At 47.3% G+C, this 22491-nt stretch overlaps 1 protein-coding gene across 3 annotated transcripts in view; it reads left to right on the forward strand.

The window, feature by feature from the left end:
- Window positions 1–22491, forward strand: part of SLC39A14 (solute carrier family 39 member 14) — a 38747-nt gene that overhangs the window by 4532 nt on the left and 11724 nt on the right. For 2 of the 3 annotated variants that reach the window (XM_031442236.2, XM_031442237.2), the window contains exons 2-3: window positions 19924–20201; window positions 21845–22028. In XM_031442236.2, the coding sequence (XP_031298096.1) occupies window positions 19924–20201; window positions 21845–22028 (462 nt within the window). Of the gene's footprint in view, window positions 1–16572; window positions 16741–19923; window positions 20202–21844; window positions 22029–22491 lie in introns of those variants that run through there. The other variant, XM_064482465.1, reaches the window with a different exon arrangement.

Raw genomic sequence — 22491 nt, forward strand, 5'->3', positions numbered from 1 at the left:
GATATATACATCTGTTAATTAATCTCCATTTAAAAAATAATAAAGCAAGAATTAAGACATTTACAAACCAGTCCCCTTGCAGAATGCTACTTTTTTAATGCACACACTGAATTTAATCTTTTTTGTTTGTTTGTTTGTAACACATCTTTCTAGATGAGCAATTCTCAAACTTTTTGATCCTAGGATTCCTTACTATTATCTTTTGTTTATTGGCTGTATCTGTTAACATTTACCATGTTAAAAAATTAAAACAAATGTAAAAAGTTATTTATTCGTTTAAAATAATAAAAAAAGTCATAACATGTTAACATAAAAGGCATATTTGTGTGAAAAATAACCATTTTCCAAAGTTGAAAAAGTAGAGGAAAAATGGCATTATTTTTACATTTTTGCACATCTTCAGGGTTTCAAAAAAATGATTTATTAGATAATAATGAGATAACAGATTATAATAGGCATAGCATAAGTTTACTAGTAAATACTCAGTTGAAGTCCTGAGAACAAACTGAGTTAATCTCTGAACACACACAAGTTTACACCCTAAACTTCTGCCTTAGAAATTTTCAGAAAACGTAAGACTGCACAGGCACAAGTTCATCACACTTCACGCAGCCTCTGAAAAATGGCAGTGAAAAACCTTTTAACATCCTAATTTTATAATAAAACTAGTTTTTACCATGCAGACTTCCTGAGACAGTCTCAGTGACCCCAGGTGTCATCTAAGACCACAATTTCAGAGTTGCTGTTCTAGATCACTTAGTTTAATTTTTATAGACATCAAAACTTTTTCTTCTGCATTTTAATTTCAGTTACTATTAACTTAGAATCATAAAAACAAATAGAACTGGCATGAAGAGGTTTGGGAAGAGGCACAAAGACTTCTGGTGCATGCATCCTGGGCCAATGGCAGCAGAAGGGGCACCTCCTTGCTGCAAGGATGTGCAGAAGGAACGAAGGGGATGGGCCCCAGCAGAGCCCAGCTAAGAGAGCTCCCACTCCACGGAGACAGGCAGACACTGTCTCGGTCCCAAAGATCCTTGTGTGGAGATGCGCTGAGTACTTGTGGAAACTTACATGCTGTCGTGTGGCATTCTTTAAGCCCCACTGAGTGGAGCAGACAAGAGACCCTTAAAGAGGCCAGTGGAAGGCGAGGTGCTTTGGGGCAGGGGTGGTCTGGGAAGGCTTCCTAGAGGTGGAATTGAGCCAAGGTTTGAAAGCTAAGAAGAGGGGGGGCGTGGGGGTGGTCCTGGCCAGGAGAGTTGTGTGAATAATGGCACAAAGATGTATATTCCCGGGGCAGGGGTGGTCACTATAGGCCAGAGTGTCTGACAGAGGGAAGAGCAAGCGACATGGCTAGAAATTTAGCTTGAATCCAGTTATTTTAAAGGGCTTTGGGGTTTAAGGTACCAATATTCTCTGATAAGTCTAATCATTGGATTTAGGGTCCACCCTAAGTCCAAGAGGATTTCGTCTTGATATCCTTAAATAATTGTATCTGCAAGGGCCGTATCACTCAATAAGGTTACATTCTGGGGTTTTGGGTAGACATAGATTTGGGGAGATGTTATTCAGCCCGCTACACTCAGGACAGAGGAAAATGTCCTTTGTAAACTCTGGTTCGCAGAGCTGCAAGAGAAAAGGGAGATTTCTTTTTAGACCTAAGACAGAAAGCAGGCCTGACTGTCATGGAGGCAAGGGCCCAGCCTCAGGCTGCCTCATACTGACACAGATCTGAGAACTAAGTGGCTGTAAATTCTAACGCTGGCCTCAGAGTCCCTGCATTCTTGGGATCCAGACACTTTATAATACCAACATCTTGTCTCTGTGCAACGGCATCTCGCTGAGTGTTAGTTTCCCTATAGGATGGGCAGGGCAGAGATTGTGGTACCCATTTGGCAGAGAGGGGGAACTGACTTCAAAGAGTTTAAATAAATCACAGAAGGTCATAGCTAGTCTGTGTCTAGTCCAGCAGTCCTGACTAGACTGAAATGTCAGACCGGTGCCCCAGACAAGAGCCAGGTTGATCTGGCAGAATTAGGTGGACTGATACCTGGATCTCACCCAGGAAGCCCTGATTCAGGTGGACTGGGGTGAGACCCTGCTCACTGGGGCAGCCAGGGTAAGGAAACCATGCACACACGAAGTCCAGACCACAGCAGATTAGGACTGGAATCCACCTCCAGGCTCTTAAGTGAGATCTTAAGTGAAGCTCTTCAAAGATGGGAGAGAAAACCCTTCTACTTGGTCATCATTAGGCCTTTCCCATTTCCTGATTGTACAGTTTTAAAAAGAAAGTAGTCAAGTTTTTTTTACCAGAAAAAATAAAAAAAATTAAATGTGACATTGACACAGGCTGGATAAATGGAATGAAACAGAAACATCCAAAAACAGACCTACAGTACATGTAGGAATTTACTAAACAATAATGGTATTATTCTTACTAGTTGTGGTGTGATTTTGAGCAAGTCTTTTTAGCCTCCATATCCTCATCTGTAAAATGGGGATGATACCATATTTCCTTAATTTTAAGATGCTGTTTTGTTTTCATGTTTCTGAAATAGGGATGTGTCTCACTGATGTGTACATTTAATGGAGTCGCTTTTTCTACTCTGAAAAGTGGTCATTGATACTGTAGAACCCATATCTTAAAGTTGTTGAGAAGATTAAATTAGGTAATGAAACAAATTGCCTAGCACAGTGCCTGGCAGACAACAATAAATCCTAGCAATTCCTTTTTTAAAATCAGTATGGCTGATTTAAAATGTTGTGTTAGTTTCTGGTGTACAGCAGAGTGATTCAGTTATATGTATATATATTCTTTTTCATTATAAGATATTAAATATAGTCCCCAGAGCTGTACAGTAGGATCTTGTTTATCTATTTTGCATATAATGTTTTGTATCTGCTAATCCTAAATTCCAAATTTATCCCTCTCCAACCGCTTTCCCCTTTGGTAACCATGAATTTGTTTTCTATGTCTGTGGGTCTGTTTCTGTTTTGTAAATAAGTTCATTTGTTCCATTTTTTAGATTCCACATATAAGTGATATCATACATTTGTCTGACTTCACTTAGTGTGATCATCTCTAGGTCCATCCATGTTGCTGCAAATGGCCTTATTTCATTCTTTTTTATGGCTGAGTAGTATTCCATTATAGGTATGTTTGTATGTGTGTGTATATATATATGTATATATACACCACATCTTTATCCAATCATCTGTTGGTGGACATTTAGGTTGCTTCCATGTCTTGGCTATCTAGCAATTCTTATCATTATAAAATTAGGGAAGAAAGGATTGTGATTAATAGGAGTGCTCAGATGCAAATACTAGTGCCCCGTCAAGGCTGGTTTGGGCAGAGAGCATATGAAGCATCTGGCGATCAGCCGTGGGAAGCCAGTGTTCCTGCTCAGTTCCTCCTCAGCCTGCAGGAACCCAGGCTCTCTTCAATGCATCTTTCTGCTCTGCCATCCTTGGCACGTAGGACTTTCTTCTCATAGTTGTCACTTGCCAGCCTGTACCTCTGAGCAGGAAGGAGGAAGGGATAGAGATGGCACCACCACCGTATATTTACATTTTATTAGAACAGCCACCTGTGGCCTTTCTTAGTACAAAGGATGTAGTTGACTGCACCTCTGTGTCTTACGTTTTATAGACTCTACAGTTGAGGTTTACAAGGGAAATAAACTATTCATTAAACAACCGTGGATAATAGGCTAACTATTAAAAAAAAGTTAGTTTTTTTTTTCACACTTTGTCCAATTAAATTCTGGATGAATTAGAGATTTGCATTTTTTAATGCAAGAAAATATAGGTATATCTATAATTTCAGGACAAGAAAGAGTTTTTCAGGCATGCTACTAAAAGCGGGAACGTTAAAAAGAAAAGTGGGATGTATTGACTTTACTTAAAAATTTCGGCAGTAAGACCAGTTAACAATTTAAAGGCAAATGACGAATTAGGAAGAATATTTGTAACACGTGACAAAAGGTGAATTTTTTTAATCGTATGATGAACTGCTACATATACCGATAAGAAAAAAAGATAAATGGAGGTCAGCAAAAATGGGCAAAGGAGAGTCACAGACAATTTGTAAAAGAAGAAATTGAAATGTTGGTAAACCTGAAGATGTGTTTAGCCACACTGGTAATCAAAGAAATGCAAATTAAAAGAATTGTACGAATAGTTTTTTTAACCTATTTGGCAAAGATAGAATCCTGTTTTAATACTCAGCATTGGTGAGACTCTCATGAAACAGGCATCCTTATCCACAGATAGGACTAGTAAATCAGTTAAATCTTCAGAAGGGTAGTTTAGCAAATTGTAAGTTCTTAGTATTTGTTGACTGCAGCCCTGGGGGCAGGGACTGGCCACTGGCCAACTGGCTCCTGGATCTCACTGATTCCTTCTAGGAAGGTCTCCTCTCCCCTTGGGGTCTTTTCCTGTGTCCTGCTGCCAGGTCACCTGAAGACCTTGCATACTACCCCTGCCCCCACAAACAGATGGCGGGAACGAGGTGGTGGGGCGCAGACCTGAACCCAAACCCAAACCCGCTGTTTTATTCTCACTTTTACTGGAAGCCTGAAAGGTTGGCTTGTGTGGGAGAAAGTGAGGTGGCGGATGTGTGTCCTCCTAGTCAAGAGAGTCCTGTAAATCACGGGGAGCAGGCTGAACTGCCGGCTGCCCTCCTTTCCTGGAAACCAGAGGGCTCCCGGCCAGCCCCGGGGACTCTCTCTTTTCCAAGAGCACAGAGTACGTGAGGCGTGGTGCAAGGTGGAGCCATGCTGGCCTGCAGGGAAGCTGGCCCTGCTCTCCCTCCTGGGAATGAGCCAGAGGCGGAAGGCCCTGGACTCCCTCCCTGCCTCTCCTCTCCCCCTGCTCCCTGGCCAGGCCCCGGTGACATTGATTAGCGCATGTGTATTTCAATACTGACCATTTCCCTGCTGTGGGAGACTTTCCCGTCTGAGAGGCTGGGCAAGTTCTCAGCATACCAGGCCCCTGGGGGGTTTCCAGGGATAACAAGCCACAGCAGTTCTCATCACCTTTCCCAAAAAAGTGCAAAAAGTACAAAGTCACTTACTTCCCCCAGACTCAGGCCACGAGCCAAAGTGCCCTCTCGGGCACCCTGACCAGCCCTAGCAAGGGATAACGTCCTGGTTCCTGCTCCTGCCGCCTCAGCCACCCCCCTGATGTCCAGCAGATGCTTGGAGGTTCCTCCCACAGCAGAGGCCTTGACCGTGGGTAAACCATGGTGTGCACAGCTGTGCTGGCCGGATTATGCCTGTGACCTTGGCTGCTTACACCATGCCATCTTCTTGGCAGCAGCTCCCAGCTCCGAGCCCCTTCCCCTGCATTTTGGGATGTGTGTAGTTGGCATGTTGAGAGAGGTGGTGAGCAGCAGGACCGAGACTCAGAGTTTCCATGAGCTGCTGAGAAATTCTAGAAACAGCCTGCACTTGTACTTGTGGGGTTTCCTTTTCTTTTCTGTCCCAGCCATGGGGAAAAGTTAATGTGTTATTTTCGGCAGGACTATCAGATGTGCCTGTCCTTGGCACATTTGCTTTCAGGGCAGGGAAGGGAGGCTGCCTGCCTATGCCTGCCTCTCTCCCACCATCTTCCTTTTGGATCCCCCACCCCACCTTATGTTCTATAATTTTTTTTTACCTTATATTTTGTGTTCCTACGCCAGACAGGCTTCTCCAGCTCTCTGGGAGACATCATCTCTATTGAAGCTGCAGGAGAAGGGGTCCCTCCCCTTAAAGTTGCTAACAGTTCACCTGGGGGTTGAGACCAAAGAACAATAACTAAACTGGGGCACTGCGACCAGGGCGGGGGGAAATTAACACATCATTCCGCGGGTGTTCTTGGGGGGCTGTCTCAGTGCCAGGCACTCACTCCTCTAGACTCAGAGAAGAAAATAGGCCTGAGTCTCCTCCGCTGTGGAGTTTACAGTCATTCGGAGGAGACAGATAATAAATATTTAAACAGAACAAAGATAACAGAACAAACATTAGATAGTGATATATGCTAAGAAGAAAATGAAACAGGGTGTTAGGATTCTGAATGACTTGAGTGGGCTTTTTTTTTTTTTAAACTAGGTAACCCTCTGCTTTGAGGAGCTGACATTTGGATTGAGACTTGATATGAAAATCTAGGAGAAGAGCATTCTTGGCAGAGGGGGCTGCAAGTGCAACGGCCCTGAGGTCAGAATGCGATTGGTGAGCTAAAAGGATAAGAAGAAGCCCAGGGTGGTTGGATTCTAGTGAGATCAGTGGGGTCAGCAAAGGCCAGATGACACAGTGACTTTTAGGCCAGGAAAAGGAATTTAGATTTGATTTCCCTTGTACTGGGAAGCCATCGCGAGTTTAAAGCAAACAGAATGCCATGGTCGGATTTGTACTTTAAAAGGATGACTCTGTCCCTGAGCTGTACATTTAAGATTTGGACACTTTATGTGTGTATATTATACTTAGAGAGAAGGGACCTGGACAGTTTGAGGGTAAGTGCCCAGTAGAAGCTGGAAGGCTGGTTAAGAGATTTTATTTATTATATTTTGTTATTATTCAACTAGCATTTCAACATTTCCTCCACTCAAATCCCTTGTCTTGTGATTCACACAGCCCTTCTACATCTTCTGGAGAGAGGTCTTGCGTGGACTGGTCTTGAGTGGGGTCTTGAAGAATGAATAACATTTAAAAGGTGGTTGTTATTGAAAACTCGTCCTGTACACCCGGTGTTAGTGCTGCTGTAGTCCGTCCACTTTGTTGTATACTATTCCGTCGTGAGAGTTGGTTAGTTTACTTATCCACTCTTGCTCGTGGGCTTTGGGGTTGCCTCCAAGGTTTTTGTGTTGTGCATAGTGCTGCTGGCAAGATCTTTTGTTTTCCTCTCTGTTTGAGGTCGAAAGTCACTCAGACTAGAGGATGTCTGAGTTGCAGGCTGAATCTGAAACCCTTTCCAGGTGGCAATCTGATTGCCCCTTGAGGTTGGTGTTGGCAGGAGAGGGTAAACCTTTAAGTCTGGTGAGAATGTTGATCCCTTTTTAATAGGCAGGCAGTTTGTAGGAGGCGGGGGAGGGGAAGGGCAAATGGAAATACAGGCAAGAGGGGTCGTCGTGTTGTCAGGGAAGTCACCTGTTTGCATTATATTGTCTGGAGACTGCTACTGTACCCACAGCCCTGAGGGCTATTTTAACCTGAGGAAGGGGAGCTTGGCCATCCTGCTGGCCCTGACCCCTATCTGAGTATGATAGGAGCCAGAACCGGGGTTGCCTTTGCTCTGGAGTCCATCTGTGTGTGCTCTTGGCAGCCTCTCTCTCGAGCTCTGGCCAGCAGAGGTGGGGAGTCAGGAGGGCAGAGTGTCAGGGTCCTTACCCTCCCCTCTGTACCTGTGACAGAGGGAGCTTTGAGAAGACACTCGTCCACTCCTGCCCTTGACCCCATGGCCCTAAATACTGCATCTTCAGTGAAGCCTATCCCCGCCATCCTGTACTCTGTAGAGAAGGTGAGGGTCTGTCTGTTTACATACGCATTTGTATTTACATGTTCCTGCAGCAAGTGCTTATTTAGATCCTACCAACCTCCTAGGATTGTTACGGAACAACCAAGAAAGTTAACTGAAAGTATTGGAACTGTCATTCTGAGACAGGGCGCCTTTGAGCCAGAGCGGTGGGATCCAGAGGAAGGTGAGGATGCATTCCTGGTGTGGGGGATTTGGAGTGGATCAGAGGCGGTGCTTTTTCCTGCAGTTCATCCGTTTTTTTTTTTTTTAATACATCCAGGCCCTTCACACTTGTGGAGAGTGCTTAGGACACATGTGGGCCACGTTCCGCTTTCTGACAATATTAATCAGACTTCCTCGTGGAGGAAGGAGACAGGAGGGTATGTGGTGAAAGGGGACACGGGTGGGGAATTCCAGGTGGATCCCAGGGTCCCGCCCAGAGAGTAATGGCAGCTGAAGATGAAAGGTGATGGGAGCTTAGTTGGAGAGACCCTTGACTGTCAGGCAGAGGGACTAAACTTTGCGGTTGGGTGAGGGGAGTGAGGGAAGTTAGGTGTTTTAGCCGGAGAGTGATATGATCAAAGCAGGTGCATTGGAGGGGATGGGGCAGAGCGGGAGTAAGTGACTGACACGAGGCAGTGCACCCCAGTGGTTTCTCTTCATGAGCCCGAAGAAGAGGGGTGCTTTGGTCACGTGGTGAGGCCCACGGTGAGGAGCAGAGGGTGGGGGAAGGCCTTCGCCTCAGTAATCCCGTGGTGCCTGCCAGCGACCTTGGGCCAGGGAATGAGCCGTGTAGGAGGTTTGGGAAGTGGGAGGGGAAATGGATTATGATTCAGGAATGTAATTACTCAATCTTCCTTTCTTTTTTGCCACCTTTCTTACTCTGGTTTGGAAATATGGGCCTTTTTCCCTTTTTCCCAATAACCCTTTTTCTCTTGAGAGTAGGGCTCACTTGTGACTGCTGATAAATATTTATGGTCACTGAGAAATCCAAGGCCCAGGATGCAGCCTGTGCCTGTGACCAGGTCTCTGGCCGTGTTGCTCATAAGCAGTAACTGTGGGAAGGGGCCACCACTAGACAATGGTTTTTGCCCTTGTTGTGAAGAAATCTGGAAATCTAATGATCTTTCTCTGAGAGTAGTGGTCCTCAGACTTCCACGTGTATCATGATCCCCTGGAGAGCTTCCTAAAACAGATTGCTGGGCCCACACAGAGCTTCTGATTCAGCAGATTTGGACGGAGGGGGCTGAGAATTTGTGCTTCCCACAGGTTCCCAGGTGGTGGTGATGCTGCCTGTCCCAGGACCACGCTCTGAGAACTGCTTTCCTTAGACACACTATCACACCCAGTTCAGCATCTCAGCCGTAGAGATTGGCATGGTCGGAGTCTTTGAGGAGGATTGAGGGGCTTGCACTGGCTTAAGGATGGGAGGGTTGTAAAGGGGGAGATAGTGGTGCAGCAGGACTTGGAGGGAGGGAGGAGGGGTGGACTGGCCACAGGACAGAGAGTCTTTGCTGCAGGCAGAGCAGTGGGGCTGTCCTGGGGCCTGGCTGCTGGTGGAGGGAGGTTCCCCGTGCAGGCTTGCCTCTGCCTGCTGTGGCCCAGGGTCTGTAAAGGCTCACTGTCTGAGAAGAGCTCACCTCACCTCCCAGAGAGAGCCTGGGGCTCAGAGGACTCTTCTTCCCCATTTTGGGAAGAAGGGAACATAAGAGACTTCTTGTGAGAGGCCGTTGGTGGCAAATTCTGCCCACAGAGTGTTGCTGCCCGGGAGTTGCAGTTGGCATTTACAAATGGCCCTCCTGCTACAGCAGGAGAGTGGAGCAGACTTGTCTCTGCCTGACTCAGGAAATGATGGGGGTAGGGGGTGGGCTTTTCAAGCTCACTCTGATGCTTTTGGTTATCAGGACAGTAATGTGGCTTAGTTCTCTCCTGGTACCCATTAAAGAGGAGACTGTTCCATTCTTTAATGGAAAACTACAAGGCCAGTAGCCCCAAGGGTCAGGGAAGCACCCCGGGCTGGGTTGAAGCTGGGAGAAAGAGAAGAAGCTTTGCTCTTTAGATCCAACTGGGTGCTCTGTTCTCCCACCTGGAACCCAAGGAGCCTCCTACCTGGGCTTCTGGGTTTTGTTCTTGCCTGCCTCCTCGTCCGTTCTCTACCATGCAGCCAGACCAGTATCCTAAAAACACAGATCTGACTGTATCTCTGCTGAAAATGATCCCCAGTGCCCTACAGATGAGATCTGGGCACCTTAACATCGCCTGCAGGGCTGTCCCCTCCCTGGCCCCTACCATGTCCTCTTGTGTACACCCTGGCCACACAGGACTCCAAGTTCTTAGATGTGCATTTTTTTTTGAAGTATAGTCAGTTTACAGTGTTGTGTCAGTTTCTGGTGTACAGCATGTTTCAGTCATACATGTACATACATATATTCCTTTTCATATTCTTTTTTATTGTAAGTGACTACAAGATATTGAATATAGTTCCCTGTGCTATACAATAGGACCTTGTTTATCTATTTTATGTATAGTAGTTAGTATCTGCAAATCTGCAAATGACTAACTACATAGTAGTTATTGTCTGCACAATGTGGCATCTTGGCCAAGTCTTTCCAAACAAAGCTGCATCTTTCTGGAACACGCCACCCCCTCCCCTCCCCTTCACCTCCACCTGGCCCACTTTTCCACACCCTCTAGGTCTCGGCTAAAATAATGTCTCTGTTTGGAGGCCCCCGACCCCTAACACTAGATTTGACTGCCCTGTCATCTTCTCCATAGCTCGCTGGGATCTTTGGTGGATGGTGTGGATTGCCTCGTTCACCAGGCGTCCACCCCAAGGCATCCCTATGTTTTACTCTTGTTGTCCTGGTGTGTTTACTAATAGCATCTCCTTTCACTATCAAGTGCATTACTTTGGATAATAAATTACAGTCCAACCTGCTAAAAGTAGAGAATCAAAAAAAACAAAACAAAACAAAACAAAGCCATACGCACTTTCCAGACATCCTTTTGCCAGAATTCCCAGTGTGACTTGCATTCTGCCAATTGCTGGGCTCGATCCAGCCTTCAATGTGTGGGCATCCTTTTCCTCAGGACGGACTCTGGGGCGGCCATTTTGCTGGTGTGGCAGGGGTGGCGTGGTCCTGGACTGGGCAGCGTCCTTGTGCCATAGCTACCTGATGGTGGTGGGGGCAGCAGCTCCTGCCGGCTGGCTCTGCACCGTGATCTTGGGAGTAGCTCCCGGAAGCTCAGTCTAGGGTCCTGTTTCTTCAGCTCTTCCCCTGATTCTCTAGGCCCTTTCATATGTTGCACGAAATCCCTTTCTGCTTAAATTGCCTAACTGAACCCTGATCAGTACACAACCCTTGTCATCATTGTTCTTGTAAGTTGCTTGTTGAATTGTTTGCTTTCCCTGCTCTGTGAGGGCAGCTATGAGGCATCCTCTAGCATTATTCCCAGTACGGAACTGGTAGGCAATGACTATTTGTTGAATGAATGATTTCTTGGACTGAGGGTTTTTAAAAAGTCCGGCAGGTGTAGCTAGCCTTTTTTTCAGTGGATATAAACAAAATGGAAAGAATGGGGATTGTTTAGTCTAGAGAAGAAGGGAGTAATAAGTACTCTGGGCATCTGACTTCAGATAATGTTTGAAGGCCCTGGGAAGTGGGGGTGTGGGGGTAGGATGTCTGTGGAAGGAGGCCCTGAGCGCCCTGTTCCTCATCGAGCTGCAGGGGCAATGCAGGCAGACGTCAGTCAAATGGGAGGCTGGACTTACCTTCCAGCAGAAATTCTTTGCTTCTCCTGGCTCATGTACCCAGCACTGGTCCAGGCGTTGTATTATAGGGAAGAGTAAGGGGAGGACTCCCTTGCCTTCAAGGAACAAAAATCTGAAGACCCCCTGGGAGACCAGGTCATTAGGAGTCCAAAGCAGTTGGAGGTGAGTGCTCAGAGTGGTCCAAGAAGGCTTCCTGGAGGAGGAGGTAATCTGAGACTAGGCAGGTTCAGGTGTAGGTGAGGGGATGGCCTGAAAGCTTGGACAGAGAACAGCAGGAACAGACCTAAAAGCTCTGACCTTTAAGCTCTCTCTAATTGATCAGAGTTCCCCCAAGAGACTGGACATTTCATAGCTTAATTGTGCTGATGGTACATGGTAACTTAGTGGCAGGCCCCAAAATTGAACCCGGGTTTGCCCGACTTGTCATGCTCTCTGATGAGCTAGCCACTAGATCATACATTTTACTTTTGACCCTGAATAACAAGTTGGGGGATTTTGCTTCAAGTGGGTGATGTAAGTGGTGGGTGTGAGTACCTTGTTTCCTAAACCACATGCTGGGCCCCGTGGTCTGACAAACAGGAATGGACTTAGAGGGACAATAGGTCAGAATTTTGCAATGGAGTGTCTGGGAAATGGTGATGGATGAATGATGAGAATAGCGGTGACTCTTGCCCTGGCCTCCGGTGGGGGAGTCCTGCGGGCTCCCGCTTACTGGGCTGCCTGACTCAGTCAATTAGTTTTGGAAGACTTCTCTGCTTGGTCTAGCCTGGGTCCCGCCAGGCTGGACGGGTGGAGCCTGGTAAATGCAGTCCTCTCCCCTGCTGGTCCAGCCCTCTGGGCCTGGCTGTCCTTCGCCTCGCTCCGGGCTCAGCGTGTGGCTAAATCAGCTGCCCCAGCCCTTCCCAGCCTCCCTCCCACAGGCACCGACACGCACAACGGGGGCTCAGTAAACACTGGCTGATGAGTAGCAGGCTTCTGGTTCTAATTTTGTTCCCTGCTTTTGGGTCACCACTCACTTTTTTTTTTTTTGGTAAGTTTTCTATCCTGCCTCTCCCAGCAATGTGAGGTTTCATAAGGACAGTGAGTGGGCTACCGGCTCTGGGTACCCCTGCCCCCCTCCTCCCTGGCAGCCCCCCTGCACTGTCTGCAGAAATCTCCCACCCTGGGTGGCCTTTGGCTGAGCCAAAGCCTGAGGCTAAGGTTCTGGGAGTGGGAGCTGGATGGAGGACAAGCGCACATCCTCTGGGAGTGCGAAGGAGAACGGTCGAGGGAGCAGAAGAGTCAGCCTGTTGAGTCTGGGCAAGGCCGAGGGCCGGCTTTCAAGCTGTGTTATTTGCACGGTGCTTGCAGGGCGAGGGGTGCTCAGCTTGTCCGAGAGGAGATTGGCCTCTTGGACGATGTTCATTTGGTGGGTGGGGAGGACTGCAGCTGGGTAGTTTTTCACAAAACTCGTTAAACTCCAGAGAGCCCGCAGGGGGATATGTGCTTGCGCATCAATCTGCAAGACTGTTGCTTTCCTAACTGGGTCTACTGGGAATACACAGAAGCCTGTGTCATCGTTAGTTTGACCATGGACACTGGAGGTACACTGTTTATAGAACACTTGGCACTTTTCGTAGTCGTATGTATTAATTATTGCTTTTACAGGTTCTAGGTTTTGTGCCATATGAGAAAATTCTCCCTAACTCCTTGTTATAAAAATAATCACCGATGTTTTCTAATATTGCCCTACCTACACCACCCCTTGGGACACATCAATGATGCATTAACAGAAAGAGTTAAAAACAAATAAAAACCCCAAAACACTCTAGATCCCAGCACTCAGAAGTCATCACTAACGTTAGGTGGCCATGATTCCAGATAACCTTCCAGGCATGCTCACAGATTAATGGACGTAGAGAAATAAAATACTCCTGTAAAAAAAAAATTATTAACACTTCCCTGAATGTAACAGAAGAGAAAGAAATCGTAGTAAAATTGAAGAAATTATTAACTGTAGAGAGATATGTCTTCACAAAGGAGGTGATTTCCTAAAAGACCCCAAAAAAGGTTAAAAAAAACAAACTTGTGAATCATCTCTGTAATTACTTGTTTCCATTTTAGACAGAATTTATTGACTCTGCTATGAAAAATGGAGATGTTAGCATTTTCCCATTTTTTTCCCCTCATCTCTTTTCTTTCCATCTTTAGATTGTTAATTATATTATTAAATGGTCCATGATTATAACATTTAAATTCTGTCCTACAACCATAATCTCCATAGTTTTTTAAAATTATTTATTTGAAGAGTTTAAATGCTTACCCATGATTTCTGCTTTCCTGAGCTCTTTAATTTTACTTTTCTGTTAATTAGCTGCATTTCATTATCATGTCATTTTTCCCACCTAGGAAGGGGACTGAATTCTTTCATGCTTGAGAATTTCTGCCTGTCGTCTTTACCAAATTTGTACCACATCTTGGCTGGGAATGATTCTCAGTTGGCTCATATTTTCTGTGTCTCGGAATTATGTAAACATTGTTGCCTTTCTTCTGATGCTGAATGTCGCTATGGAGAAGATGAGGGCAGTCTGAATTTTCTACCACTTAGAAGAAGTTCTAGTATGTTTCCTGATTTTTGTAGGAAAACATTTTGGGGGAAAAACAGTTTCTTCTGGATGCCTGGAAATGTCTTAAGTTCAGTAACTTAACTAGGCAGTGTCTCAGTGTTGAACCTTCTGCATCAAATTTTTGTGGAGTCCAGTGTAATATTTCAGTCATCAGATTCTGTTTTCCTTTCGTTTCAGGGAAGTCGTGTGTTATCTTTGAGCTTAGCTCCTGTTCCCGACTCGGGTTCTCTGCTTCCGGAACACCATTTATCCGTCCGTGATGTCTTTGTCTTCTCACTGTATGCTTTGATTTGTCCTTTCCATCTGCTTGCACTATAGTTATCTCATACCTTCTTGTGTCAGTATTTCTGTCTGACATCACTGGCAGCATTTTGTTCTCTGTGCATTATCATCTATGTACTAGTTCTTCAGCGTTGTCTTGTTGGTCTTTTTTTGGTAAGCCTGCATCTCCTTTTGTTTTATAATCCCATCTCTGAGCCCTGGTTTTACTGCGTGAATGTTCTAATCGAGTTATTCCACAGTGTGGAGCAGTTGTGAGAAATTCTTTTCTCTGGAGTGATGTGTTCCTTTCGGTTGACATCTTCGCCTCTTGCGTGATTGGCCCGCTGTTTCTTCTCACCGTCTTGATGCTGCCCATTTTTCCGTTCTGTTGGCTCTCAAATAAGACAGTGACTTTCTTCCCACCACACCGAGGCAGGCTTGTCCCCCATCCCCACGACAGCAGTGCTGAGGGCGGGGTATTGGTGGCTTGTTCTCTTTAGCCTGAATTGGATGGGGGCAGAGATGGAATTGCCCCTTTCTGGGACTTGGTGGCGGCCCCTGTGGTGTGGCGCGGTTCCGCCCACTGACTGGGGAGCTGCGCCCCATTCTGTTGGGGGGCGAGGAAGACTCACTGGAATTGGATAGTTTCCCCAGCTCAGCCTGTGGCCTCGGAGAGCCCATATATCCCTCAAAGGGAGTCGGTCCCTTGTTCTTGTTCCCAATCCACCTGTTTCTTTGTTTCCCAGCACCTTTCCCACTACTCCCTAACTGAGGAGGAGGAGTTGGCTGCAGTTTGCCTCTCTCCAGATCCGGGAGGTTTAGTGAGAATTCTGGTTCTCCGTCATGACTGGAGCAGTCGGGGCCCGGCCGGGGCCGGGAGGTGAGCCTCGTGCCGTGCCTCCAACAGTCCTTCTCCTGAAAGTTATTATATCAGATACGCCTTTTTCCTTGTTTGCTTGCTGTGGGTGACTTTTTTTTTTTTTTGGCTTTTTTACTGTTTTTTTTTAAGTTATCAAGGAAAAGAAAATTGTGTTGCCATTCCAATTCTCCGTCTTAATTCAGAAATCTTTATTTAGTGTTCCAACCTACTTTATCTTTCTTCGTACTCATAAAGCTCTGTGGCTTTGTTTTCCTCTTTCCAACATCAGGAAACATCAGACCTTGGAGTTGCTGCTAACTGGACCTCTCACACCAAGCCCAGTGGTCCTCCTGTTGCCAAAGTCCGTGCATCCCTCGTTGTTGGCACCCACAGCACAGAAGGCAGATGCCAGGGTTTTTGAGCCTTCAAGGCCACCACCTCCATCCTGTGGCCCAGCTCTGTCTTTGGTCTTCAAGTTTCGGGGTTTTTTAGACGCCTCTCCTGCTGGAGACTCAGGAATGTTGCTCCCTGCGCTCACCCAGACCATCTGCAGTGTTTACTCCTCGTAGGGAGTGTTCAGTGGGGAGACATTCCTATTAGACTGACAGGTGACAGCCTTAGAATGGGGTGGGCCCGGGGACTGGAGAAAGACCAGTGTGTTTGAAGGTCTTCTGCAGCGATGGGCTGTTGACTGAGAGAGAGCCCCTGGGGGTGGGGGTGAGGGCAGCTGCCTCGTGGTAGTTAGTGGGGCCTTACCATTCACTGTGCTCCCACACAGCCTGTGCTTCGAGGGGGCTCAGAGTGGGTATGAGGAGCCACAGTTGCAGGCACATCCTTTACCCATTTCCTGTGGCTTACCAGCTGGCCTTGGAAACCGCTGTGCCTTAGCCAAATTTGTCTCTGGAACATTCGATCTTATCTCCTGTGTTTCATTCCTTGGCCCAGAGGAATCTGAGAGGGAGAAGATAGGCTACCCGCCCAGCTCGTGGTCAGGGAAGGGAGTGGATGTTTGAGGGCCCAGCAGTTCCCAGGCCCCTCAGGTCTCTGTTGTCTGTTCTGCTCACATCAGTGTCCAGCCTCTGGACCAAGTATCATGGCAGCTCACTGCTCTGTCACCCCAAAGAGAAGTTCATGTTTGCTCCTCTCTGCAAGGGAGGTGGGCATGGGAAAAAATGCATCGTGGTAAATGCAACAGTAAAGTCTGTCCTCGGGGCAGAAGTGCCAATTCTGGAATGAGCTACTTCTGGACCAAGTGGAGGGCTGACAGGCAGGTGCAATTCAAAATGAGGAGCCTCCAAGATGGGAAGGAACTTCTGATGGTTCCACAGAGGGTCCGAGAGCAGGCATCTCCTGCCGACTCACAGGCCTCGCTCCCCCATGGAGGGTTGGGTCTGGCGCCTTGAACACAGACCTAAGGCACTGAAATAATTTACTTCTTTGAACCCGAGCCAAGGGAACAAAGGGGTGGAGAGACTCCAGCTTCTCTTTCGTGGGGGAGCCTGGTCCTCTGCGCCAGCAGCACACTCGGGCCTTTGCCTCCAACTTGTGTTCTGCCCGGTCCCATGCGCTCTTCTTGCTCCTGGAAGGAAGGTGGCCTTGAAGGCAGCTGGCTCAGCTCCCCCCGGCAAGAATGGTCTCCTGGGCCGCCCATTTCCACGGCCTTAATAAAACAGGCTTCCTCCTGCAGCCAGGGCCATGCAACGAGGACCCTCCAGCCTCACCATCCAGCCTTACCATGAGCTGTATGTGTTTTTCCTCTCTTCTTTCTTTCCTCCAAAGAATTTCTTTTAAACTTTTTTTTTTTTTTTCTAAGAATAACTTAAATCTCCATTGGAGCAGAAAGTTCCCCTTTCAGGTCTGCCAAAAGGCCCGGGTCACTTGGATTTGAAGTGTCTTTAGTGACTCCAGGATCCCTGGACCAGACTTCTTACTGTCCCCCAGTTGTTTCTAGACTCTGCTCTGACTCTGGGAAGCACAGGCCAGGCGGGAGGGGGCCGAGGGGCCACTGGGTCAGCCAAGAGCAAACACCGAGTACATGCTAACCTTGCTGTGAATGCCCATCCCGGTGAAGCTACCTTGGGTGTCTCACCTTTTTGTATGTTTATTGCTGTTTCTGAGTGTCCTGAAGTTGCTGCAAATACATTTGAGAAATACAGCTGGAGTGGGAACAATTGTTTGTTTTGTTGAAGTGATTCTGCAGAAGGAACCTCGTAACACGGCTTGTCCCCTAAGGCACATTTGGGGGTTCCCCTACACAGGTCGTCAGGGCATCTTATGCCTGCATTTGGGGCTGGTAGAAATTGGGGAGGTTCTGACCAGAGACATGCAAGCTTTGGGGCTCTGCAGGGGACCTGGGTTGTGTATGTTTTTGTCTCCACGTGCCAAGGGGTTGTTAAGAGTGCCCTGACGTCAGCATCATTTAGACCTGATTCATGAAAAAATTTGGTTTCTGGCTTCACTGCTCTACTTGCTGGCTGTAGGTCACATTCCCTAATCTCCAAACCCCAGTTTCCGCATCTGTTAGATGAGGACAAGTATCCCACCTTCTCTTAAAGGAATCGGTGAATGTCAGGTGCTCAGCGGGGTCACATGGGTCGTGATGCTAGCTGCTGTCCTCATCTCTTTGCCTCCCCTTTTCTAAACCCGTGCAGCCCTCCTCCCCTTTGTTTTGACAGCACAGCACATGCCTTAGACAAATTACAGTGTGGTCAGGCGGAGAACAGCTTTCTTTGTACAGTGGGGTTTTGCTGTTTTGGACTAAGATCCATCCTACTGACTGTAACTTAACTTTTGGTGCTTGGTGGAGATTTGAGAGTTGCTCGTCTCAAAGTGACACTTCTACAGGCTGTCGTTTTGGTTGATGCCTAATCCATCCATTTGTGTGACTCAGTATATTCCATTCAAGGGTCCCCAGATTCTGTGCATGCCCCATGTCCCGGGTATGCTTCTGGTCAGGGGCCTGGGTGATGTGTGTGCTGCAGGCCTGGAGTAAAGCTGGCCACGGGGTGTTCCTGATGGTTCCATTGGCAGCTTAATATCTGGACTGAGAGGGAGTCAGAGTGGAGGAACCCTGCTAATTATAAGTCTTAAAATAATCGCAGCCACATTGTATCAAGTGCTTTCTTGAGCCTAGTCACTTGCCAAAGCTCATGTCATTAAATCTTCATAATAGTCTAGTGAAGTAGGAACCAATTTTATAGATGAGAAAACTGTGTGTGGAGAGGGGCTAAGGAACCTGGCCAAGGTCACTTCTGGGAAGCAGTGTGGAAATTCCAGCCAGGTCTTTCTGACACTGAAGGCCGTGGTACACTGCATCAGTGCTCTGGGTGATTCTAGAATGTTGACTCTGGTTAAATAACTTGCCCAACATCACACAGCAAGTGAGTGGTAGAGTCGGGCTGCAGACAAGCCTGCTCTTAACCACTCTGCTCTGGTTGCTCTGTCCCAAGCAAAGGCGGGGAGGTGGAGTGACCCCCACGAGGCATCAAGCCAGAGCCCTGGGTGCCTGGGGCTGCCTGGGAATAACTGCAGTGCCTGGATTCCTAGGCCTGGATTAAATAGGCTCATTTTCCCCTGCTGGTGTTTGTTTATTTCACTAAGTAAATTATAACTGTACGAAGGGGAATGATTAACAAAAGAAACTCAGTCCTGCTACCGTAAGCTTTTGATTTTATCTGTTCCTTGTCAGTTCTTAACTCTGTTTTACATAATGGTTCTGCTTCTTTATTTAACGTTAAACTCATGATGCCGAACCTTTTTATAGCTGCGTACTATTCTATGAAATTGATATAATTCACTTGACCACAGCACATCTTTCTGCCTGTAGGCTTTTTATTTTCGGATTGCTTCTATCAGTGTAAATTCTAGAAGTCGAATTACTGAAGGATTTAAATACATTTATTATCATATAACTTTTCAAGAATCATGTTATTCATATAGCCACCAGAAGTATGTTATTCTGTTGTTTGCCCTCACTAACATTTGGTTTTGTATATTTTTAAAAAAAAATGTTTATTGAAGTATAGTCAGTTTACAATGTTGAATCAATTTCTAGTGTACAGCACGGTGCTTCAGTCATACAGGAACATACATATATTTGTTTTCATATTCTTTTTCACCATAAGTTACTGCAAGTTATTGAATATAGTTCCTTGTAGTATACAGTGGTTTTATATCTTTTTTTAAAAAATCTGCTTTGCTGTTTTAATAAGTAGCAAAGTAGCACCCTCCATCTTGTAAATTTGTGTTCTTAACAAACCAGGGAGACTGAGTATTTTTCATGTTGATTCCCTAATTTAGGCAGTTATAGAGATAACCCTTTGGCAGGTTTGATGGTGTGTATTTTTCCCAGTTTTTTTTTTCCTTCCTTCTTTTAGTTGTAGTATTATTTATTTATTTATTTTTTAGATTTTTGTTTGGGGAAATTCAAAACATACAAAAGTAGACAGAATAGTATAATGAATTTCCATCTACCCACCGCTCATTTTGGCAGTTATCAACTCCTGCCCAATCCTGTCTCATTGACTCTAATGCAAATGTCCCCTCCTTTGTGATTTTGAAGCAAATCCCAAGTAAGGTATTTAATCCATGATGATTTCAGTGTCTCTAAAAAAGACAGGGACTTGAAACAAAAACCAAGAGCCATGTAGTTTTTCTATTTTTGTCTTTTTAAACTTAGTCAAACCTGTTGAATTTGTCCTTTTATTTCATGTTCTGTTCCAGAAGAAGGGTTTTTCTCAAAAGCTAGGCATTAGAGAAGGGGTGAAGGGTCAGCGCAGGTACTGACTGGATTCAGAGTCTGAGGAGAGACCCCACCTGTCTGGAGCATGGCTGAGGGGCTGGTTGTGGTTGCCTGTAGCTGGGAGGGTGGAAGGAGAGGGTGGGTCTCCGAAGCCTTGCCCCCACCTGGCTTTTTGCTCTTGCAGGCTCACCTGTCGCCATGAAGCTGCTGCACCCAGTCTTCCCTGGCTGCTTCCTGCTGACCCTGCTAAGCGTATGGACAGCTGCTCCGGAGGCTCAGGCTGTTTCCCCGGGGATGCCCGCCATCAGCGCAGCCTCTTTCCTGCAGGACCTCATGCATCGCTATGGGGAGGGTGACAGCCTCACCCTGCAGCAGCTGAAGGCCCTGCTCAAGCACCTGGATGTGGGAGTGAGTCAGAACAACATCACCCAGCCTGTGCAGGGGCAGAGGAACCTCTCGACGGTAAGGTTTCCGGCTCTGCCCAGCGCTGCCTCTGCCCTTTTGAGGTTCACAATCTAATTGGGGACAGGCGAGCCTTGATGACAGAGCATGGGGCCACTTCCTCCCCTGTTGTCTGGATCAGCTAGTCTGAGTCCCCAGCAGCGCCTCCTGACCTCCCACATGGGTGTTCTGAAGCCCTCAGCCAAGGGCAGCCAGGAAGTAGAGGTTCTCAGCCCTCTAGATCCTTCCTCAGAGCTCACTGGGATCTCCTGGTGAGCTGGGGCCCCCAGGATGGCTAGTATTTCTAATAATGTTTATACAAAGCCCTTTGCCTGCTGTCCCAGGTGAGCCTCGAAGCACCGCTAGGTGTAGGTGGAAAATCTTTATTATGTCCTGTGTATGCTGAGATACTGAAGGCCCCACAGTGAGTTCTGGAGGGAGCAGGATTAAGGCTCAGGTCTTCTGGCTCCTGGTTCTCTGTTCTGTCTTCCACTTCATCTTGGCTAATCAGAGTCTGAGGCCATGTGTGGAGCCAAATGTAAGTTAGCCAGCAACGCCTTCATGTGTCTGCCTTGTTCCCTGTGCTGTGTTGTGAGAAACAGAAAAATGACTACTGTTTAGGGAGTTTACCCTCAGGATGGGGAACTCCACCAACCACGAACAAAGTTAGCTGATACTGAAATGAAGCATTAGATGCTGTGGGTTGGACAGTCATTGTAGGATTCAGAAATCAGGCAAGGGGGTGAGAGTGCACTAGAAGATAGTCAAGGAAGCGTCACAGGGGAGGTGTCCCAGGAGCTTTGCCTTGAAGGAGAGTAGAGTTTGGAGGGACCACGTGGCCTGAAAACCGCAGGGGCGTGGTGCATGAGCTGGTCGGGAGTGCTGCCCTGGGGGGCTCCTGCGGCCTGACCCCAGAGGCCTCCCAGCGTAGCAGCAGGATCGCGGGGTCACAGAGTCCAGCCCCCAGCTTTGTAAGCCCAGAAACTCTCGCTCATCATCACCGCCTGCAAGGGCTGACTCCCTTGGAGACAGACCCATGTAAAACCAAATTCAGATAAAGACTGACGTGGGTGAGTGTCTAATTAGAAGTAAAATAGCAGTGTTTCACAGGAACGGAATGTGAGAACCGCTTACCTGATGCCTCCCAAGGGAACTGAGAACTCGTGCCCACTGGCCAGCCTGCACTTGCCCCATGCCCATCTTTAGATTTCCACCTCCTTCCTTCCCTAATCTCTTGACAGCACGTTCAGCAGGCTGGGGACAAAACTGTGCTCAGTAGCTCCAGAGAAGTATCTGAAATCTGCATTTCACTGTAATAGCTCCCTGGGCTATTGTGAGGGAGCCAGATTTGGTATCTGGATGGAGCTGTATCTTCAGGTATGCAAATAGAGGCGTGCTTTCCAGCACCCACACCTTGCTCATAATGATTGGAATTCAGTTGTTCCCAGAACCATTGACAGATGAGTGTGTATAAGGTATGTATGGATGGCTGATTGCCAAGATTACTTGTCAGGTTTTCAAGCTTAGGGACTGTGTTGGAAATTAGTCTGTGGGTTCCGTGAACTATGGACAATACCATCTTCTAGTTTCCTTCTTGGGAGGCGCTGGGGCAAAGTGTGACTTTGGGCCCTAAGAGACTTTCTGCCCCTCCTGCTTCGTTTCAGTGCTTCAGTTCTGGGGACCTCTTCGCTGCCCACGACTTCAGCAACCAGTCGCGGATTGGGGAGAGTGAGTTCAAGGAGTTCTGCCCCACCATCCTCCAGCAGCTGGATTCCCAGGCCTGCTCCCCCAAGAACAAGAACAAGGAGGACAAGCCGACAGAGGAGGGGAGGCCCAGCTCAGTGGAAGGTGAGCTGGGCTGGGAAGGCAGGGCCTGGTGTCCGTGCTAGTCCTCCTGCAGGCTAGCCCGGATCACCGCTGGGCTGATGAGATAGAGCAGCCTGCTGAATGTTTAACTGGTTATCACCCTCTTATCATCCGTGGGAGGAGTGAGTTGGAGTCTTGACTATACTGGTGTCCTGTGCTGCTCAGAAGACGGGTCCAGCGTTTCGCCAGACTGGGCAGCGTGGCCGGTGATGGTTCAGTGTTGGGCTTTCGGGCCAGCCTGGAGGTGCCCCTGAGCCACTCTACTGTTTTGGTTTTCATTAAACCACAAAGGGGGCCAACGTCTTGGTTTTCCGCTTAGCATTTAAGACCTTTCACAGTCTGCCCTCAGCCCACTTCATCCTTCTCGCTCCCCCCCTGCCCGGGACCTCTGCTCTGGCCACAGTGGACTCACCGTGCTCTGGCGTGCGCGTGGCTCCCATGGGCC

The sequence above is a fragment of the Camelus dromedarius genome, chromosome 36 (assembly GCF_036321535.1).
Source record: "Camelus dromedarius isolate mCamDro1 chromosome 36, mCamDro1.pat, whole genome shotgun sequence".
Taxonomy (NCBI): Eukaryota; Metazoa; Chordata; class Mammalia; order Artiodactyla; family Camelidae; genus Camelus; species Camelus dromedarius.